Source organism: Peromyscus leucopus, chromosome 2, assembly GCF_004664715.2.
Source record: "Peromyscus leucopus breed LL Stock chromosome 2, UCI_PerLeu_2.1, whole genome shotgun sequence".
Lineage (NCBI taxonomy): Eukaryota > Metazoa > Chordata > Mammalia > Rodentia > Cricetidae > Peromyscus > Peromyscus leucopus.
In genome coordinates, this window is record NC_051064.1 from 59,526,588 (window position 1) to 59,541,523 (window position 14,936).

The 14,936-nt window shown below is 41.1% G+C and overlaps 2 protein-coding genes across 4 annotated transcripts in view; one reads left to right on the plus strand and one right to left on the minus strand.

Annotated features, from left to right (window-relative positions):
* Window positions 1-3,065, plus strand: part of Invs (inversin) — a 166,929-nt gene extending 163,864 nt beyond the window's left edge. Inside the window, 1 exon segment of the mRNA XM_028882764.2 lies at window positions 1,813-3,065. Within this exon segment, the coding sequence (XP_028738597.1) occupies window positions 1,813-1,916 (104 nt within the window). The 3' untranslated portion in view covers window positions 1,917-3,065.
* Tex10 (testis expressed 10) overlaps window positions 2,980-14,936 on the minus strand; it is a 44,333-nt gene continuing 32,376 nt past the window's right edge. For 2 of the 3 annotated variants that reach the window (XM_037202597.1, XM_028882765.2), the window contains exons 12-15: window positions 11,902-11,982; window positions 10,309-10,490; window positions 5,080-5,290; window positions 2,980-3,201 (exon numbers count right to left, since the gene is read on the minus strand). In XM_037202597.1, the coding sequence (XP_037058492.1) occupies window positions 3,088-3,201; window positions 5,080-5,290; window positions 10,309-10,490; window positions 11,902-11,982 (588 nt within the window). In that variant the 3' untranslated portion in view covers window positions 2,980-3,087. The remainder of the gene's footprint in view (window positions 3,202-5,079; window positions 5,291-10,308; window positions 10,491-11,901; window positions 11,983-14,936) is intronic. The other variant, XR_005090829.1, reaches the window with a different exon arrangement.

The following is a 14,936-nucleotide window of genomic DNA, read 5'->3' on the forward strand; positions in this document are numbered from 1 at the left end:
CAAAATCTTTAATAAGAGTTGGGTAATTCACATAACACAAGGCAGGCTGATCAGGAAGTAGCAGGTGGGGTAGTTAGAAACTTGTAAAGGAATCAAGGGCCACAGTTGTGTGGCAAGACGGTCCGTATACTGGAATGGAGAAATATTTCAAACTAAGAACTGTCACATGAAACTAGCAGATATATGGCATTTAGATATAATTAAATACAAAGTAAGCAATCAGATCATTCTCCCCTCAAATCCAGACACCACTGGTCCTTAAAATGAAGATGTTTGGCAGCATAGCGGTTCTTAGAGAAAAGATTGAGAAAACACAAAGAAATAATACTTTTTAATGACTTCACATAACAAACAACATGTTTGCCTTCCAAATTTCTGCCTTGTTTGAAATCAAACAAAACACAGTTTTTGTCCAGCCCCAAATCTGGGGCAACACAGGCTGTTAGGCCAACCACACTCACATTAAGAACAAAGCACGCAATAAAGCCAGTCAGATAGGTGCTAAAGTTTAACTGGTCCACACATGTTTAACAGAAAAGATGTCCACAAGTCATTTCAATGAATTGAACTTACACAGAAGGCCCTAAAACATGGAGTCAGATGGTCGAACCATAAAGAAAAGCATTAACTTCACTGAATTGTTAGTTTGCTTTTTGCTTTAAGAATTCAGTGGGGCTAAGGGCTTTCTGATTTTGCTCAGTGGGCTATTCAATTTTTTTTTTTAATTGTTTTGCAGTGTACATTTGCTGTTCCAATTTGGGGACATGCCTTCCTAAGGCTTTACACATAGAAAGACAGAAAGTGATGGGGATCTTAAGATGCAGCCTCCTTGGACTAGTGCTGTGTATGCACAAAACCCAAATAGGGAATCTCTGCTTTCGGCAGTCTTCCTCACCTACACATCACTCACAGGATTGCAGCCTCGCTCTGTACTGATACATAGCCACCTGTGCCCATCTCTTTAAAATAGCAAGAGAAATGACCATGGCTCATGTGGTTACTGGTAATGATGGCACCTCTATAGGAAACCCATCTATTCCTCCACCTTTGGAAGGGAATGCAGATGGCAACTTACTTCAAGATAACGGTGCCCATATTCCAAAAGCAGTCATTTAAAATCAGGGAAACTAACCTATGTTCCTTTTCCCAAACTGCCCACATTATTTTTATCTTCCACATCAAGTTATGAGTAAAATACAGCAACGTCTTCAGCAAGGTTTTCCTTACTGCTATTTTTGTGGTCTGTCACTTGTATAAAATTAATGTTTTCTGTCCCATCGTAATATTATTCCAAGGTCTAGGGCTCAAGAAGTAGATTTTGACAGCCAGGCATTATAGTGCCTGTAATATCAATTATTAGGAGATTGAGGCAGGAGGGTTATGAGTTCAAAGCTAGCCTAGACTATATACTGAGGGCCTCAAAAGAAAAAAAAGTGTCTAAGATCCCTATCTGTCATCCCTTCAAACTCTTCCAACAAACAAACCTTATTTTTTCCTGGTAGACTTACAAAGTATGTGGCATAAGAATAATTCAAACGTGTATAAATGAGAGCCATGTGAAAGGCATGCAAAGGATTGGGGTAATAGCATGTCTCACCCATTCAAGATCTAGCTTCCACTTACGACCCAGTCCACTTCCTGCTTTAAAGAGATACCCACATCAGTGAGGTGAGGAAGAACTTGTCTCCATCTAGACTCATCACTTTTTCCTGGACACCAGGAACAGTCCCATCCCAAATCCTTTTTCCTTAGCACAAAGAACTCCTCTCTTCATTAAGACTAATTATATAAATATCCCTTTGCTTTTAACAGTAAACAGTTTGCAGTCTATACATCTTGACAACAGTGGAAGATCAAAGAAGTTTTCTTACAATCTGCAACCAGCAGGTCAATCAAAAAGCAAGCCAAAGCTTTGACCCCGGGGAAAAAGCAGACCCAGTGTGGAGTTCTGCTATCAACTGTCTCTTCTCATGAGAAAGCTTCACTGACGGACCTAAAGCCTTATTAACTGGAATATGAGGTAGCAAGTCAAATGTTTCCTCCTGGCGTACACAGAAAGGACTGCCTAGCTGTGTGCCTCACTTCAGTCAATGTGGCTGGAAGTAAGAACTGATGATAATCAGTGGGACTAACAATGCCTGCACTAAGAAGCTGCTGCTTGGGATTTCTGACAGCTAACTGGCCTCGTTTTTTACTCCAGAGAACCTCAAGTGAGATGGAAACTTGTGCCGCCACCGCTACCTTCAGCTCCTTACTTCCTAGAACGTGTGACAAACACCACAATACACTTTAAATCGTACATCAAAATCATGGCCTAGTGTTTGTGTTTAGAAACTGCCCAGAAGACTGGAAGTACTCTCTGTTGATTCCTTAGTTTTCAGTTTCCAAACTGGCCCTGGAAGGCTACAAGCTGCAGGCACGTGCTCACTCTCTCTGACTGGGGCTTCACTGCTGAGTGGCACCAAGAACATCACAGCATCAAGAAACCAGCAAGACAGGGTTCACAGCACACGAGCCAAAGCACTCTTCTCTTCCACTTTGCATCTTCGGACCAACCGCTGAAGTAAGCAGTCTTCCCCAACTGCAACTTCTTTGGGAAAGTAACCCACATTCTAGCTCTCTAAGAACACGTAATGAAGTCTAAGTGGTTATGGGCTTTCACAGAGGCACAGATGACATCCGGCCACTCCTGTGCTAACACTACAGGACAGGAAGCAAGGGTTTACCTCATTTAATTACCCTGACTTTTGGTTTAGTAAATTATATTCAAAATTATGAAAACAGGTTTACCTAGATGGGATCACAAAGATTCAGCTAATTTGTCAGTAAGTGAATGAAGGCACCATAGATCATTCTATGTACTGTAAACATTTAGCTCTTAGGAAATTCAAACGTGCTTTTCCAGGCCAACAATGTGAGAACGCTAAGAATTCTTGGCTTTCTGTTCCCACTTCAGTACAAAGGTAGCTCATGCACAACTTCTTTAAAAGTTTAGCTTTAATGACAAACATCTGTTACATCAGTCTTTCTTCAAAATAAAATGGATGTGCATGAACAATTTCAAACAGGAGGTACCATGGTGCTTTTTCAATACAATGCATTCAATATACTTGGCCCCTGGGGATGGCCACTGATATACATGCTGAAGCAGTAATGTAAGTCTGTAAGCCACTGCTCCTGAACACTGCCACTCTTCAAAGTCTGCAAAGAAAAACAAAAGGTTACTTAAACTGAGAACTGTACTACCTGAACACATTTTTCATGGCGTATGTAAAAGCATCCTCCCATCTATAAACCAGAGGAAGTCTTCTTTAAATACAAACAATCAACTACTGGGTGTTGCTGCAGCTGGTGAATATTCCTCTTTATGTCCTAGATAGATTGAAATTATGAAGTGGCATTGCTCTTTTGGCAGCTAAGAACTTGTACTCTGAGCCTACTTCTGTCCCAAGCTCTCTACTTCCTGACCTACTGAGATGTAAACCTGTGGGGGGCCAGCCCCCCCCCATTTTACCCCAGGGTTCTCTTGAGCAGGGAGATGAGATAAATATTTAGATAGAAATAGAGAGAAACACAGGATAATCTTGGGAGGGCCTGGGTCAAAACCCACCAGCCTCTTCGGTCTCTGGTAAAAGGCTCTTAAAGGAATGCCAAGGGGTGGAGCAAAAGACCTCCCCCAGCACAGCCAAGTGTAGACCATCCCAAACACCTGGTAACCTCGCATGTGATCAAGCCATCCCCTAAGGCAGCCCTGCTGTGTAAAGCAAGCTCGGATCTCACTAGGAAACCTTTGTGAGCTCCCACATAAACCCTCCCAGCAAACTTCCACTGCCAAAGACACACCCCAGCCACAGTGTTTACTCCATGATAATAGACCACGCCCACTTGAACTGTCAAAGTCTTTCTTTTAAATTGGATCTGTTATTTGGTCAGTGTAACAAGAAAACCAGTATGTGCCCTTAAATGTAATAAGTTCTTACTAGATCCGTCCCCTTCTGGACATGCTGGAGACTAACACAAATGTTTATGGCTAGCCATCCCTGCCCTAGCCCTTCCCTTGGCCTCAGTTGTCATGATTTTTTTCACTAATGTCAATAGATTAGTCCTACAGGGCCAACTAACAGTCTTTCTTTCATGGAGGTAGGCTGATCATCTAATCCAAGTAATTGACTTTTCTTCCCTTCTACTGTTCTGAATTATCCCACTGCCGCACTGTCCACTGCTTCTACAAAGACTTAGAAAGTCAAAGCAAGTACCTACTAACATGCTTATAAAAGCAGTGACACTGCAGTACAGTACCCTTCAACGAATCAGCCCTAAATCCCTGTGCACAGCATCTTTCACTCCCTCCGCCAAAATACTAAGGGAGCCCTAGAGAACACAACTACCCACCCTCCCGACAGCCAGGTGCAGGGGCAGCAGTGAGGCCTTCAACTTTCTCCTCTTCCTCTCTCACTGTCCTTTCTCTCTGGTCCTGGCTGGCCAAAGCCTGGGTATGTCCCCATGACACGATGCGCCTTCTCACCCATTCTGACACTTTACGACAGCCTGCCCCCCTCTGCCATGTGTGTTTCAAAGCTGAATCTGCCAGCCTTCTCGGACCCTTAACTAAAAGGGCATGACTTTCTTCCCTTCCTCCACAGAGCTGCCAGGATTTACAGCTTGCCTGAACACTTGTTCTCAAACTTTAATGAGACGGTCCCTGAGCTTAAAAAACACTTTTTTCCTTAATGATATCAAACATTTGGGTAGCACTTAATAAATGTCAGGTACACTAAACAGATTACTTGAATATTCTCACTTAACAGTCACCAAAACCTCTACATTACTCCTACCTTAACAGACAGAAAAAGAAGCCTGACTATAGAGAAATTGAGAAGCTGATCTGCCATCAAAGTTACTCATTAAAGTGTCTCACAATCCTGGTAGCTGTGCTTCTAGTGCCTAACTCTCCACCTGAACTTCTCGTTGCTGGTGAACCCCGAGTCAGCTGGGACACACAGGACCCTCACTCTGAACAGCAGCACCCTGGCTCCCACCCCCTACAAAGGACAAAGCACTAGGCTCTGGGCTGCCGACCGTGATATTCTTGATGATCTGCTGCACGAGGATGGCATTGGTCAGCATGTGCGTCCTGAGGGGAACATGCTGAAGCAGCAGGCGGAGCAGCTGGCCCACAATAGGCAGCTCCTCAGGAGAAGCTCTGTTCACCCGCAGACTCTGCAGCATCAACCTGAGGACTCGAGGCAGGAGGGCCAGGATGGAGACACAAACACCCCACAGCTTGTCCCTATAGTAACAGAAAGAAAAATGAGTCCGTGAGCCAACACACAAGAGAAAATGTCCTTTTCATATTACCCAAAACTGAAATGGACTTTCAAGAAACAATGTTTCCTGCCTGGTGTGATAGATCAGTGCCTGTAATTCCAGCTTTTAGGAGTTGAGCAGAAATGTCATTGAGCTTGAGCCCAGCCTAGGCTATATAATGAGGTCAAGGATAGCATGAACTACACAGATCCTACCTCAATAAACAAAACTAATAAACAAGCTTCAAATTAAATACCATAAACAATGACTAGTAAGAACTAGGTTTCATCAGAACTATGTAAGGAAAAGCAACTAAGAGTTAGCTGCTAGAAAGTCTGGTAAACAGCATTTTCCTGGGCTTGAAACCAGACACCCTGGAAACCAGTGATTATATATAGAACAGAGCTTGATCTACATATGCACAACCATCACCTAACACTGGCCACTAATCAATGACCATACAATGCCCAAGAAAGAAAAGAAATACATTCATCAAACTTCCAGGGTCTGATCAGGATTACAGAACAAAGGGCCTATTTCCAGAGAAAAAAACATGTTCACCAAAACCCCAAGTAAACTTCAGAAAATAACCAATAATGGGACCATTATTCCAACACTAGGTCACAAAAGGTGAGACATGAGTAGGCGCTAAACAGGTTTATGATAAATACGATCTGTGGGTGTACTCCAATGACACAAGCTCCATCTGGATGGTGAGTACAGGAACTTTTGGGAGCAATCCTGAGTGAATGAATGTGTAGTCTGGGCACTGACATATCAAGAACCACAAAGCCTCAGTTCCATGGAACTGGCAAAGCCTTCCCCAGGTGAGGCTCAGAGGGATGGCAAAGCCTTCCTTGGGTACAGAGTGCAAACGCATTCTGAGAAAGGTATTGTTGGATGATCTCACCATATGAGGTCCAAAGTGCATAGCTTCATAATATAATCAAGAGATGCAGTAAGCACACAGTATGAAGTATTAGGTATTACACATAATTATACATGTCATATTTTGACATTCTATTTGGTTTTAATGTTTGAGTGTCACTATGCCCCAAAACTCACTAAGCCAGGCTGGCCTCAAACTTGTAGCAATCTTGCTCTGCCTAACGGTGCCGCTTTTCTCTACATGTGCCTGTCATTCCTCAGTCCCTCGCTGCCCTGGTGAGGTCAATCCCCGGGGCTGTGCAGCTAACGGCTCCAACCTTCTGAGCTCTTTGACCATGATCATCCCCTTGGACTTCTCCTAAAGGACCTGTGTGTGTGTGAAGTACACAGTGAATCTGTTTTAAACCAACAGGTCAAGGTCTTTAACTAGCCCACGTACTGACATAGAACCCGACTAACAATACCTTTCTCAGAAGGAGGAAAAACTCAAGCTCCTGAATAGCTTAATGAGGCAAAGGCATAAACACTATAAAAACTCAGGTGAAAAAGACAAGAGGAAGCTGCTTAGGTTCTTGATAGATTTTTAATACCTAGCCCTTGGATTATTTGACAGTGGTGCTGGGATTGTAGTTATGCATCCCATGCCTGGCTTATGCTATACTTCTGTACAACTAGCAACGCAGTAGGTCTGTCTACACCAGCACCACCACAAACATATGAGTAAAGTATACAATATTACGATGGCTACAAGGCCACTAGGCGATGATCATCTTTCAGTTCCATTACCCTCTATAACAATCCTCACTGGCTAGAGCATTTGTAGCACATGGCTCCTCACTTTATACTAATGGTGTTAGAACAAATGCTTCAAACCCTAGGTGTGGGGGGCAAGTAATCTGAACTGAACTCTATATATAAGGTAGGAAACAAGGAAAAGGAAAATGTGAAACTACCCTATAGGGAGCTCTCCATAAACTCCCAAAATATACACACTGAGAAAAAACGTATACAACCCAAGACACAGAATTTGCTCAGTCCTGTAAAAGCCAATTTTCAGACTCCATGTGAAAATTTCTGCCCTGGAAGAAAGGACAATGAATAAACTGACAGGAACTCTTAAGTAACACCAGCAACCACAAACAGGAATGTCAAAACAGGAGAAAAACAAAACAAGCAAAACCTGCTCAAGTCAATGCTCAATGAGAGAGTTAACTCAAAAGAATTAGATTGGAAGATATTAAGAGACAAAAAAGGAATAAACAGCTCCCTATCCTTAAATGGAATTTTTAGAAAAACCAAGAAACAAGGGGAGAAAGTAATACAATAACTAATGAGTCCCCAGAATGAAGGGAAAAAAAAAATCCCGAGTCTCCAAGTAGAGTATCAAACCTATGCTATGGCGAAACACATCCTGATTTACAATACAACCGTTCTTTAAAAAGAAAATAAAGACTTAGACTTCTACCTACAAACCAAGTGGTTAGGTCAGCAGCAGATTTTCATTAGTAACAAAGGACCAAGAAAACAAAAGAAGAGCATCTTCAGGGCTCAGTGGCACATTGTGATCTGGACCTGGTCAAGCCCGACTTTTCAGCTAACATCTGTGAAATCAAAGATCTCTGAGTCTGAGGCCAGCCTGGCCTATATGGCCAGTTCTAGGCCAGCCAGGGCACGAAGAGAGACTTGTAAAAACAAACAAAGAGGTGCTTTTAAGAGGGAAAACCAGTGTTAGACTTTGTCCAGTCTAGTCACATGATCAAAGATGTTCCTTATTGAAAAGCTCCAAAGGTCTCTGGAACTTCAGATTGTTTAATAAAAGGGGCTTATATTTCAAGTGACAGAAAATAACAAATAGCAGTAAAAAGTCCTAAGGAGAGATGTTATAAAACCTCAGATAGGGGTTGGGGGTTTACTTAGCTCAGTGGTAGAGCGCTTGCAAAGGCCCTGGGTTTGATCCTCAGCTCCAAAGAAAACAAACAAACAAACAAAACAAAACCCTCAGATAACATCAACTCTATATTCACTATGCATCAGTTTTATGATATTATAGTGAAATACCCAGTAAAAAAAAAAAATTGTGTCCTCAATGGAAAAATCGTAAAATAAGTATAAATAGTATAATGGACAAGCTCTGGCATACTCACAGAACACAATACTATGGACCGAAGTAACTGCACAGCAGGTCAACTCCAGAGCACAGCCTGTATTTGTAAGCCATGTTCTACTGAAAAGGGCTACATTTGTCTATTTTATTCTGCTGCTTTCACTCTATACACTAGTGTTGAGAACCTAAGGCAGAGAGCTTATGGTTCTGAAAACCTGAACTGTTTACTACCTAACCCATTAAAGAACTTTGCTGACTCTTGCCTTAGTGCAAAGAAATAGTGAGTAAAATAGAACTAAATCAACACAAATGAATCACAGATAATACTGACACCCAAAACAAACAAAAAATATGAACAAGATAATTCTTATCAAGTTCACAAATATGAAGAACAGAAATAATACTATTTACAAATATACACAGAACCATCCACTTAAAAAGCCAGGATGCCGATCAACACTACAGTGACTGAGATACAAACAGAAGAGAACAAGAATTCCAGTGTGTGTTGTGTGCTGGTGGTATGGGTCTATACGTATATCGGGAATTCATTACATTGATAGCTCAGCTCAGTTTGTAATTACTGTTTTAAGCCATGAAATTTATATAGCCAGCATGCATGCTACAGTTTCAGAACATTTAAAAGCTCAAAGAAAAGAGGGCCAGAGCATAGTGCACGCCTATATAGTACAAGCACTTGTGGGACTTAGTCAAGATTCTAGATTCAGGCCAGCAAGACAGTCTCAGTCTCAGTCTCTCTCTCTCTCTCTCTCTCTCTCTCTCTCTCTCTCACACACACACACACACACACACACACACACACACACACCAGAACAAACAATAAAGTTCAAAAAAAGACTAGAAAATACACATATCAAAACATTGACAGCAGGTAAAATATAACTTTTATTTTTTTTTCCAATTTGCTCACCCGTCAGTTTCTCACCTGATTTCAACAGGTGTACTGTGGTGATATTTGTAATCTAAGAATAAAGTTTGCCTAAAGATCAGAGGACAGAGCCAACCACGGAATTAAACATAGAGGTCAGCAGTAGTGGCACACACCTTTAACCCTAGCACTCAGGAAGCAGAGATCCATTTGGATCTATGAGTTCAAAGTCACATTGGGCTACATGAGAATGATCCAGTCTAGGAGAGAAACAGACAGGCGGTGGTGGCACACACCTTTAACCCCAGTATTTGGAAAACATACACACCATTAATCCCAGCACTAGGAAGGTTGAGATAGGAAGTGAAATGGCTGGCCGGAGAAAGGCATATAAGGCGTGAGGAGACAGGAACTAGAGAACCTTTCCGCTGAGGACTCAAGGGCATTCAGTCAGAGGATCCTTAGAGACAGGATTGGCTGAGGAATTGACAAGGTGAAAAGTGGCTGTGGCTTGTTTCCTCTGATCTTTCAGTATAAACCCCAATATCTGGGTTTTTATTATAAGACAATTTAGAATTCATGCAACAGTGTATCAATAAAATTAAAACATGAAAACACTTTTAAATCTACAGTAGAATCTCCAAACTACCTGTAAGTTCTAGCTTAAATATCACATAGGAATTAAAATTCTAAACAAATCACTAGCATTTTAGAATACTTCTTAAATCAAAGAATTTAAAATTCTACTCTGGCTAGCTCTAATGAAGCCTAAAAAAACCACAAACATTTGTACTCACACTTCACTGTCTTCAGAGTAGAATTTTTTTTTTTTTGCTTTGGTAGACCTATAGTAGTGTTCATAAAAGAAAGCTATTGGGAAACTTTGTAATACCATCTGACTTTTCAAATTTGTAGCTTAATGGAAAATTAAAAGAACCTTAGAATTCTTGCTACAACACTAAAAAGGTTCATGAGAGACCAAAGAAAAAGCTGCTGGAGCTGATACTAGCCCACGGAAATTTGTTTACATTAGTCCTAAAATCTAATTCTCCTTCACTCTTATTTAGGGAGAAGAGAAAGAGAAAGAAAAGATTCAAGTTGAAAAATCAAAAAACATTACCTCTTTTTCATATGTTCCGCTTCCCCTTTCTCTAGAGTAAGCAGAAAATAAAGAAGGCTGTAGCAACAAGAAGCCAGGAATGGCAGGAGAGAGTCACTAACTACACACGTATGATCCAGGAGTTTACACATCACTCCAAATATACAGCCAGCTGTGCTGTCAGGAATTACAGTCAACCCAACCTGAGTGGAGAAAAGAGAGATGAATTACCTCTTCACAAAAGCCCTTCCCCAAAATAAAGCAAAGCCTGTTAAATGGGTTGGGGTTTGGGTGGGGTGGTTGGTGCTCCAGCTCAGTATTCACATGGCTCAGCTACCTACAGCAGTTTAAGCCCCAATTTTCCTCTGAGAATTTAATTCCCAATGAAAATGACTTCACATGAAGAGATAACCTTTTGTGTGTGTGGTGCTGAGAAGTGAAAGCAGGGCTCAGGAATTCATACACACAAGCATTCTACTAGGCATTCACTGGTCAGAAAATCTCCATACTAACAATCACACAGTTATTTCTAAAACCATTCAAACTAGAAGACTGTTCACTTGTTCCCACCTTCTACTCTATGGAATTAATGCAGAGTCCTTTTTACATTTAGTCTTCTTCTGACCTTTATTTACCCAGTTAGATGCAAATAAGGAAAATGCATCTACAGGAATCAGTAAGAGATATTATATTAATATTCAACTGCTCACTGGAAAGAAACCTGGAGCAAACCATATTATGGTATGCTCATTCCTCTGGACCCCAGGGGCACACTCTCAGTAAGGCTGAATACAAGCTGTTAACTGTATAGAGATCAGCAAACTGCTGAGTAATCATTAGGAACCTCCTTCAAAGGGCAATCTCAAAATGGAAACCAAGATTGGCTGGGATGTTTACCCTTTCCCATAACAACAAATGTGGGCCCAGAAAAGCAAAAACCTCTGGGATTGGTGGGAAAAAAAAAAAAAAAAAAAAAAAAAAAAGGTAGGCATCTTGGACAATAAGAGAACAAGAGTTGAAGTCTGACAGCAAGAAGGGCACTTGGAAGTGCAGTGCATTCTCTTCCAAGTCAAGGAAACTTCGTTCTACAGGAGGAAAAGGGCTATGGACGTGACTGTAAGATTAACCAAAGAAGCGACCCCACAGAAAATACATTTTAAGAGGCCTTTCTCTTAAGTAAAACACATCCTAAACATCCCAAAGTCAAAACGTAAACGTTAGAGGGAATTACAAGCCCTTGTGAAGGCATACCAACGTGAATGTAATGCCAACGGTTAGAAGGCAAGTCAGGCTCCAAGCTCAGCCCACTGCTTCCAATGACTGGGTCTGGTAACGGCCCTACTTTGAACCACAAACCATCTGTCTACTGGGTCCCAAACACACTCACTGACAGTAATCAGAAGCGACTGGGAGTTTAATGTAAGGTCCCCCATTTCACAAACACAGAAAACAAGGTCTTAGGAAAAGAATGCATTCCACCCTCCACTCGCACCCAATGCCATCTCCAGTCACATAATTAACAGCCAGCAAAAGTCCTTACCACATCAGGCCATGAGAGGCCAGGTAAATTAATGTTTTACTTAAAAGAAACCCCACAAAACTAAAGATATTTACCAAATGCTTACTGATGGCACTTTGCATGATGTCAAAGCTCTGGCTTCGGGCAGGAATAACCAATAAACTGTGACAAACTGCCTGTCAGAAAAGGAGAAAAACAGGAACCTCATTATGGCATTTAAGAATTTAAAACAACAATCAGAAAAAAAGAAAAAAAAAAGAGCCGGGCGGTGGTGGTGCACGCCTTTAATCAGGGAAAAAAAAAAAAAAAAAAAAAAAGAATTTAAAACAAAAAGTGCAACACAGTGGGTTTGTTTTGATTTGTTTTGTTTTGTTTTTTGTTTTTCGAGACAGGGTTTCACTGTGTAGCTTTGGAGCCTTTCCTGGATCTCGCTCTGTAGCCCAGGCTGGCCTCGAACTCACAGAGATCCACCTGCCTCTGCCTCCCCAGTGTTGGGATTAAAGGGGTGAGCCTCTGCCACCACCACCTGGCTCAACACAGTTGTTTTTGTTTTTGGTTTTGGTTTTTTTCTGGAGCTGAGGACCAAACCTAGGAAGCTAAATCCCCAACCCCTCAACACAGTTTTTTAACCAACTTTACATAGTAATAGCAAACAGGTAACAAAAACTTGACTTTGAAGAGACAAATGTCAAGGATCAAACAATGAGCCCTCACACACAGGCTCACTTTCCAGCATGACATCTACTAAGCAGCTACAGAAATTCCCACACCTTCCAAACATCTTAGGAAGATGAAGACTGTAGTTCTATTAACTGCTACAACAGAAAGGCCCAAAGGACTTGGTTAAAGGGCTGACAAAAGCCTTCTAGTCACTTAGGAGAAAATGCACACCACAGAAAAATACTTACAATCCAGGGAATACCAGTACAGATTAAATATCGTTTCTCCAAAATACTTGAGGCAGTGTTTTTAACATTAGGAATTTTCTGGATTTTAGAATGTCATAAACTTTACCAGTTAAGCATTCATAATTCCAAAGTCTGAAATCTTCAGTACTCCAAACCCCAAACTTGCTGATGTCATGTTGGGATTTATTTACAAATTTTCTGAGCATTCTGGATTTCCATTTGTAAATTAGGGATAGTGATGGAGCTTCTCGAGGTGTGTCCTGATCATTTTTAATTATAATAGTGGCCTACCATTCCACCAAGGTAAAAGGAAGAGAAATCTAATGAAAATTGAATCCCTATCATTTTAAAATGTTCTAAGTTCTAAAGAAAAGAGGAAGTCAAGTCCTTCCTAGACACTGGTCTCCAAACAAACTCCAGAATCTGATGGGGTGCATTACCAGATGTGTAAGATGTGTAACACTGCATGGAGGGACATGACTGGTGGGAAGAGTCGTCTCTCCCTAGGAAGAGACTGATTAAGCTAAATTCAAAAAACTGTCAACATGGGGTTGGGGATTGGGAGAGAAGATATCCTTCTGAGTTTGGTGTATATGTGGTTTTTGTTTCTTTATGCAGAGAATAGGGCCTAAAACCTCATTGGCATTATTTATAAACTTTTGAGATTAGAAAATCAAATCAATAGTTCCCTATAAATTTTCTTACAGACTGATATTATCCAAAGGTTTTTAATAGAAATTTTTTTTACTGACAGGAAAAACGCTCATATTTTCAATGCCATCTCCCTGCTTCTACTTTAAAAGGGTGGTAAATCTTGCTAATAACAAAAGGTAACTCTCATTCTGAAAACCACTCTATAATAATCAAGGAGCTCACTTCATCTCTTCCCTTCAAAACAATTTGCTTTAAAGCCACTAAACGTAGGGTCTCTCTGCGTAAGCTCTGGCAGGAAAGCTGGTGTAGGCCAGAGCGGGTCATCCATGAATACAGACAGACTGCCTGCCCCCAAAAGCCAGAGTCCAAACAGTTAGGCATACAGAAGAAACAATCAAGTAAATATATGAAGTACAGCCGGGCGGTGGTGGTGCATGCCTTTAGTCCCAGCACTCGGGAGGCAGAGGCAGGCAGATCTCTGTGAGTTCGAGGCCAGCCTGGGCTACCAAGTGAGTTCCAGGAAAAGGCGCAAAGCTACACAGAGAAACCCTGTCTCAAAAAAAACCAAAAAAAAAAAAAAAAAAATGAAGTACATCTAAAAGAGCCCCGTTTCTCACTGTCAGAAAAGGCAGGTACAAAAAGAGAACAGAAAGAACACTAGCACTAGCCATGTGGTGTTGTCCTTGAGTCTGAGTACTTGTAACAACAGAAACTCAACAGTAATGAGACACCCTCCACACGAGCTTCTTTTCTATATGCACTGGTTTGCCATCTAATACAAATGCAAGAAGAGACTATACTAGAGTGAGAAAAGGAAACACCAGAACTTGTCCAAGAATCTGACCCACAGAGTTGCATAAGCTCCCACAGCCATGGCCATTTGCGCTTCCCTGCAAACTTACAAGCCAACACATGAGCAATAAAGGCAGGCTTATGGCCTAAATTGGGCTTAGAATTTGAAGACTTGGGGGGCAAGATTAAAGCAGTTAAGAACAGCCCAAAACTGTATCTAGCTATGGTAAAGGTTAAATATTAAAATAAATGGCAAAGTTAAAACATGTCTATTTTGTTTCATGTCTATATTTTATTTTAAGAATTTTGTAGTTTTTTTCCCTATGTATGTTTCACTGAAGGCAGTCATTCTGGCTCCACAAAAGGAAGTGGATTTTCTAATACCTGGAAGCCAACAGGAAAATTGTAGGTTCATTTAGTCACAGGCTCATCTATGTTAGAATATCTGAGAAAATGAGAAAAAGCATCTTGGTATGTCAAATTTCTTGTTCAAACTCAGGGGCCTTTCTGTTCTCAAAGGCTCAATAGAATCACATTAAACAATGTTCTAAACCAGAACATCTTCCATTTAGTACTAAGCTTCCATTTAGTACTAAAGCACTGAGTCAACACCCAGAGAAGCTGAAAGCCTAAGAATCGGAATGTGGATATGGACATGAACTCCATGTTGGACTGAGCTCTACAAAAAATGTTATGTCTCTCCTTAATAATGAAAGAGAATAAATACAGTGGCTGTGACAGGGAAACCAATTCTCATCCATACAAACTGATACCTG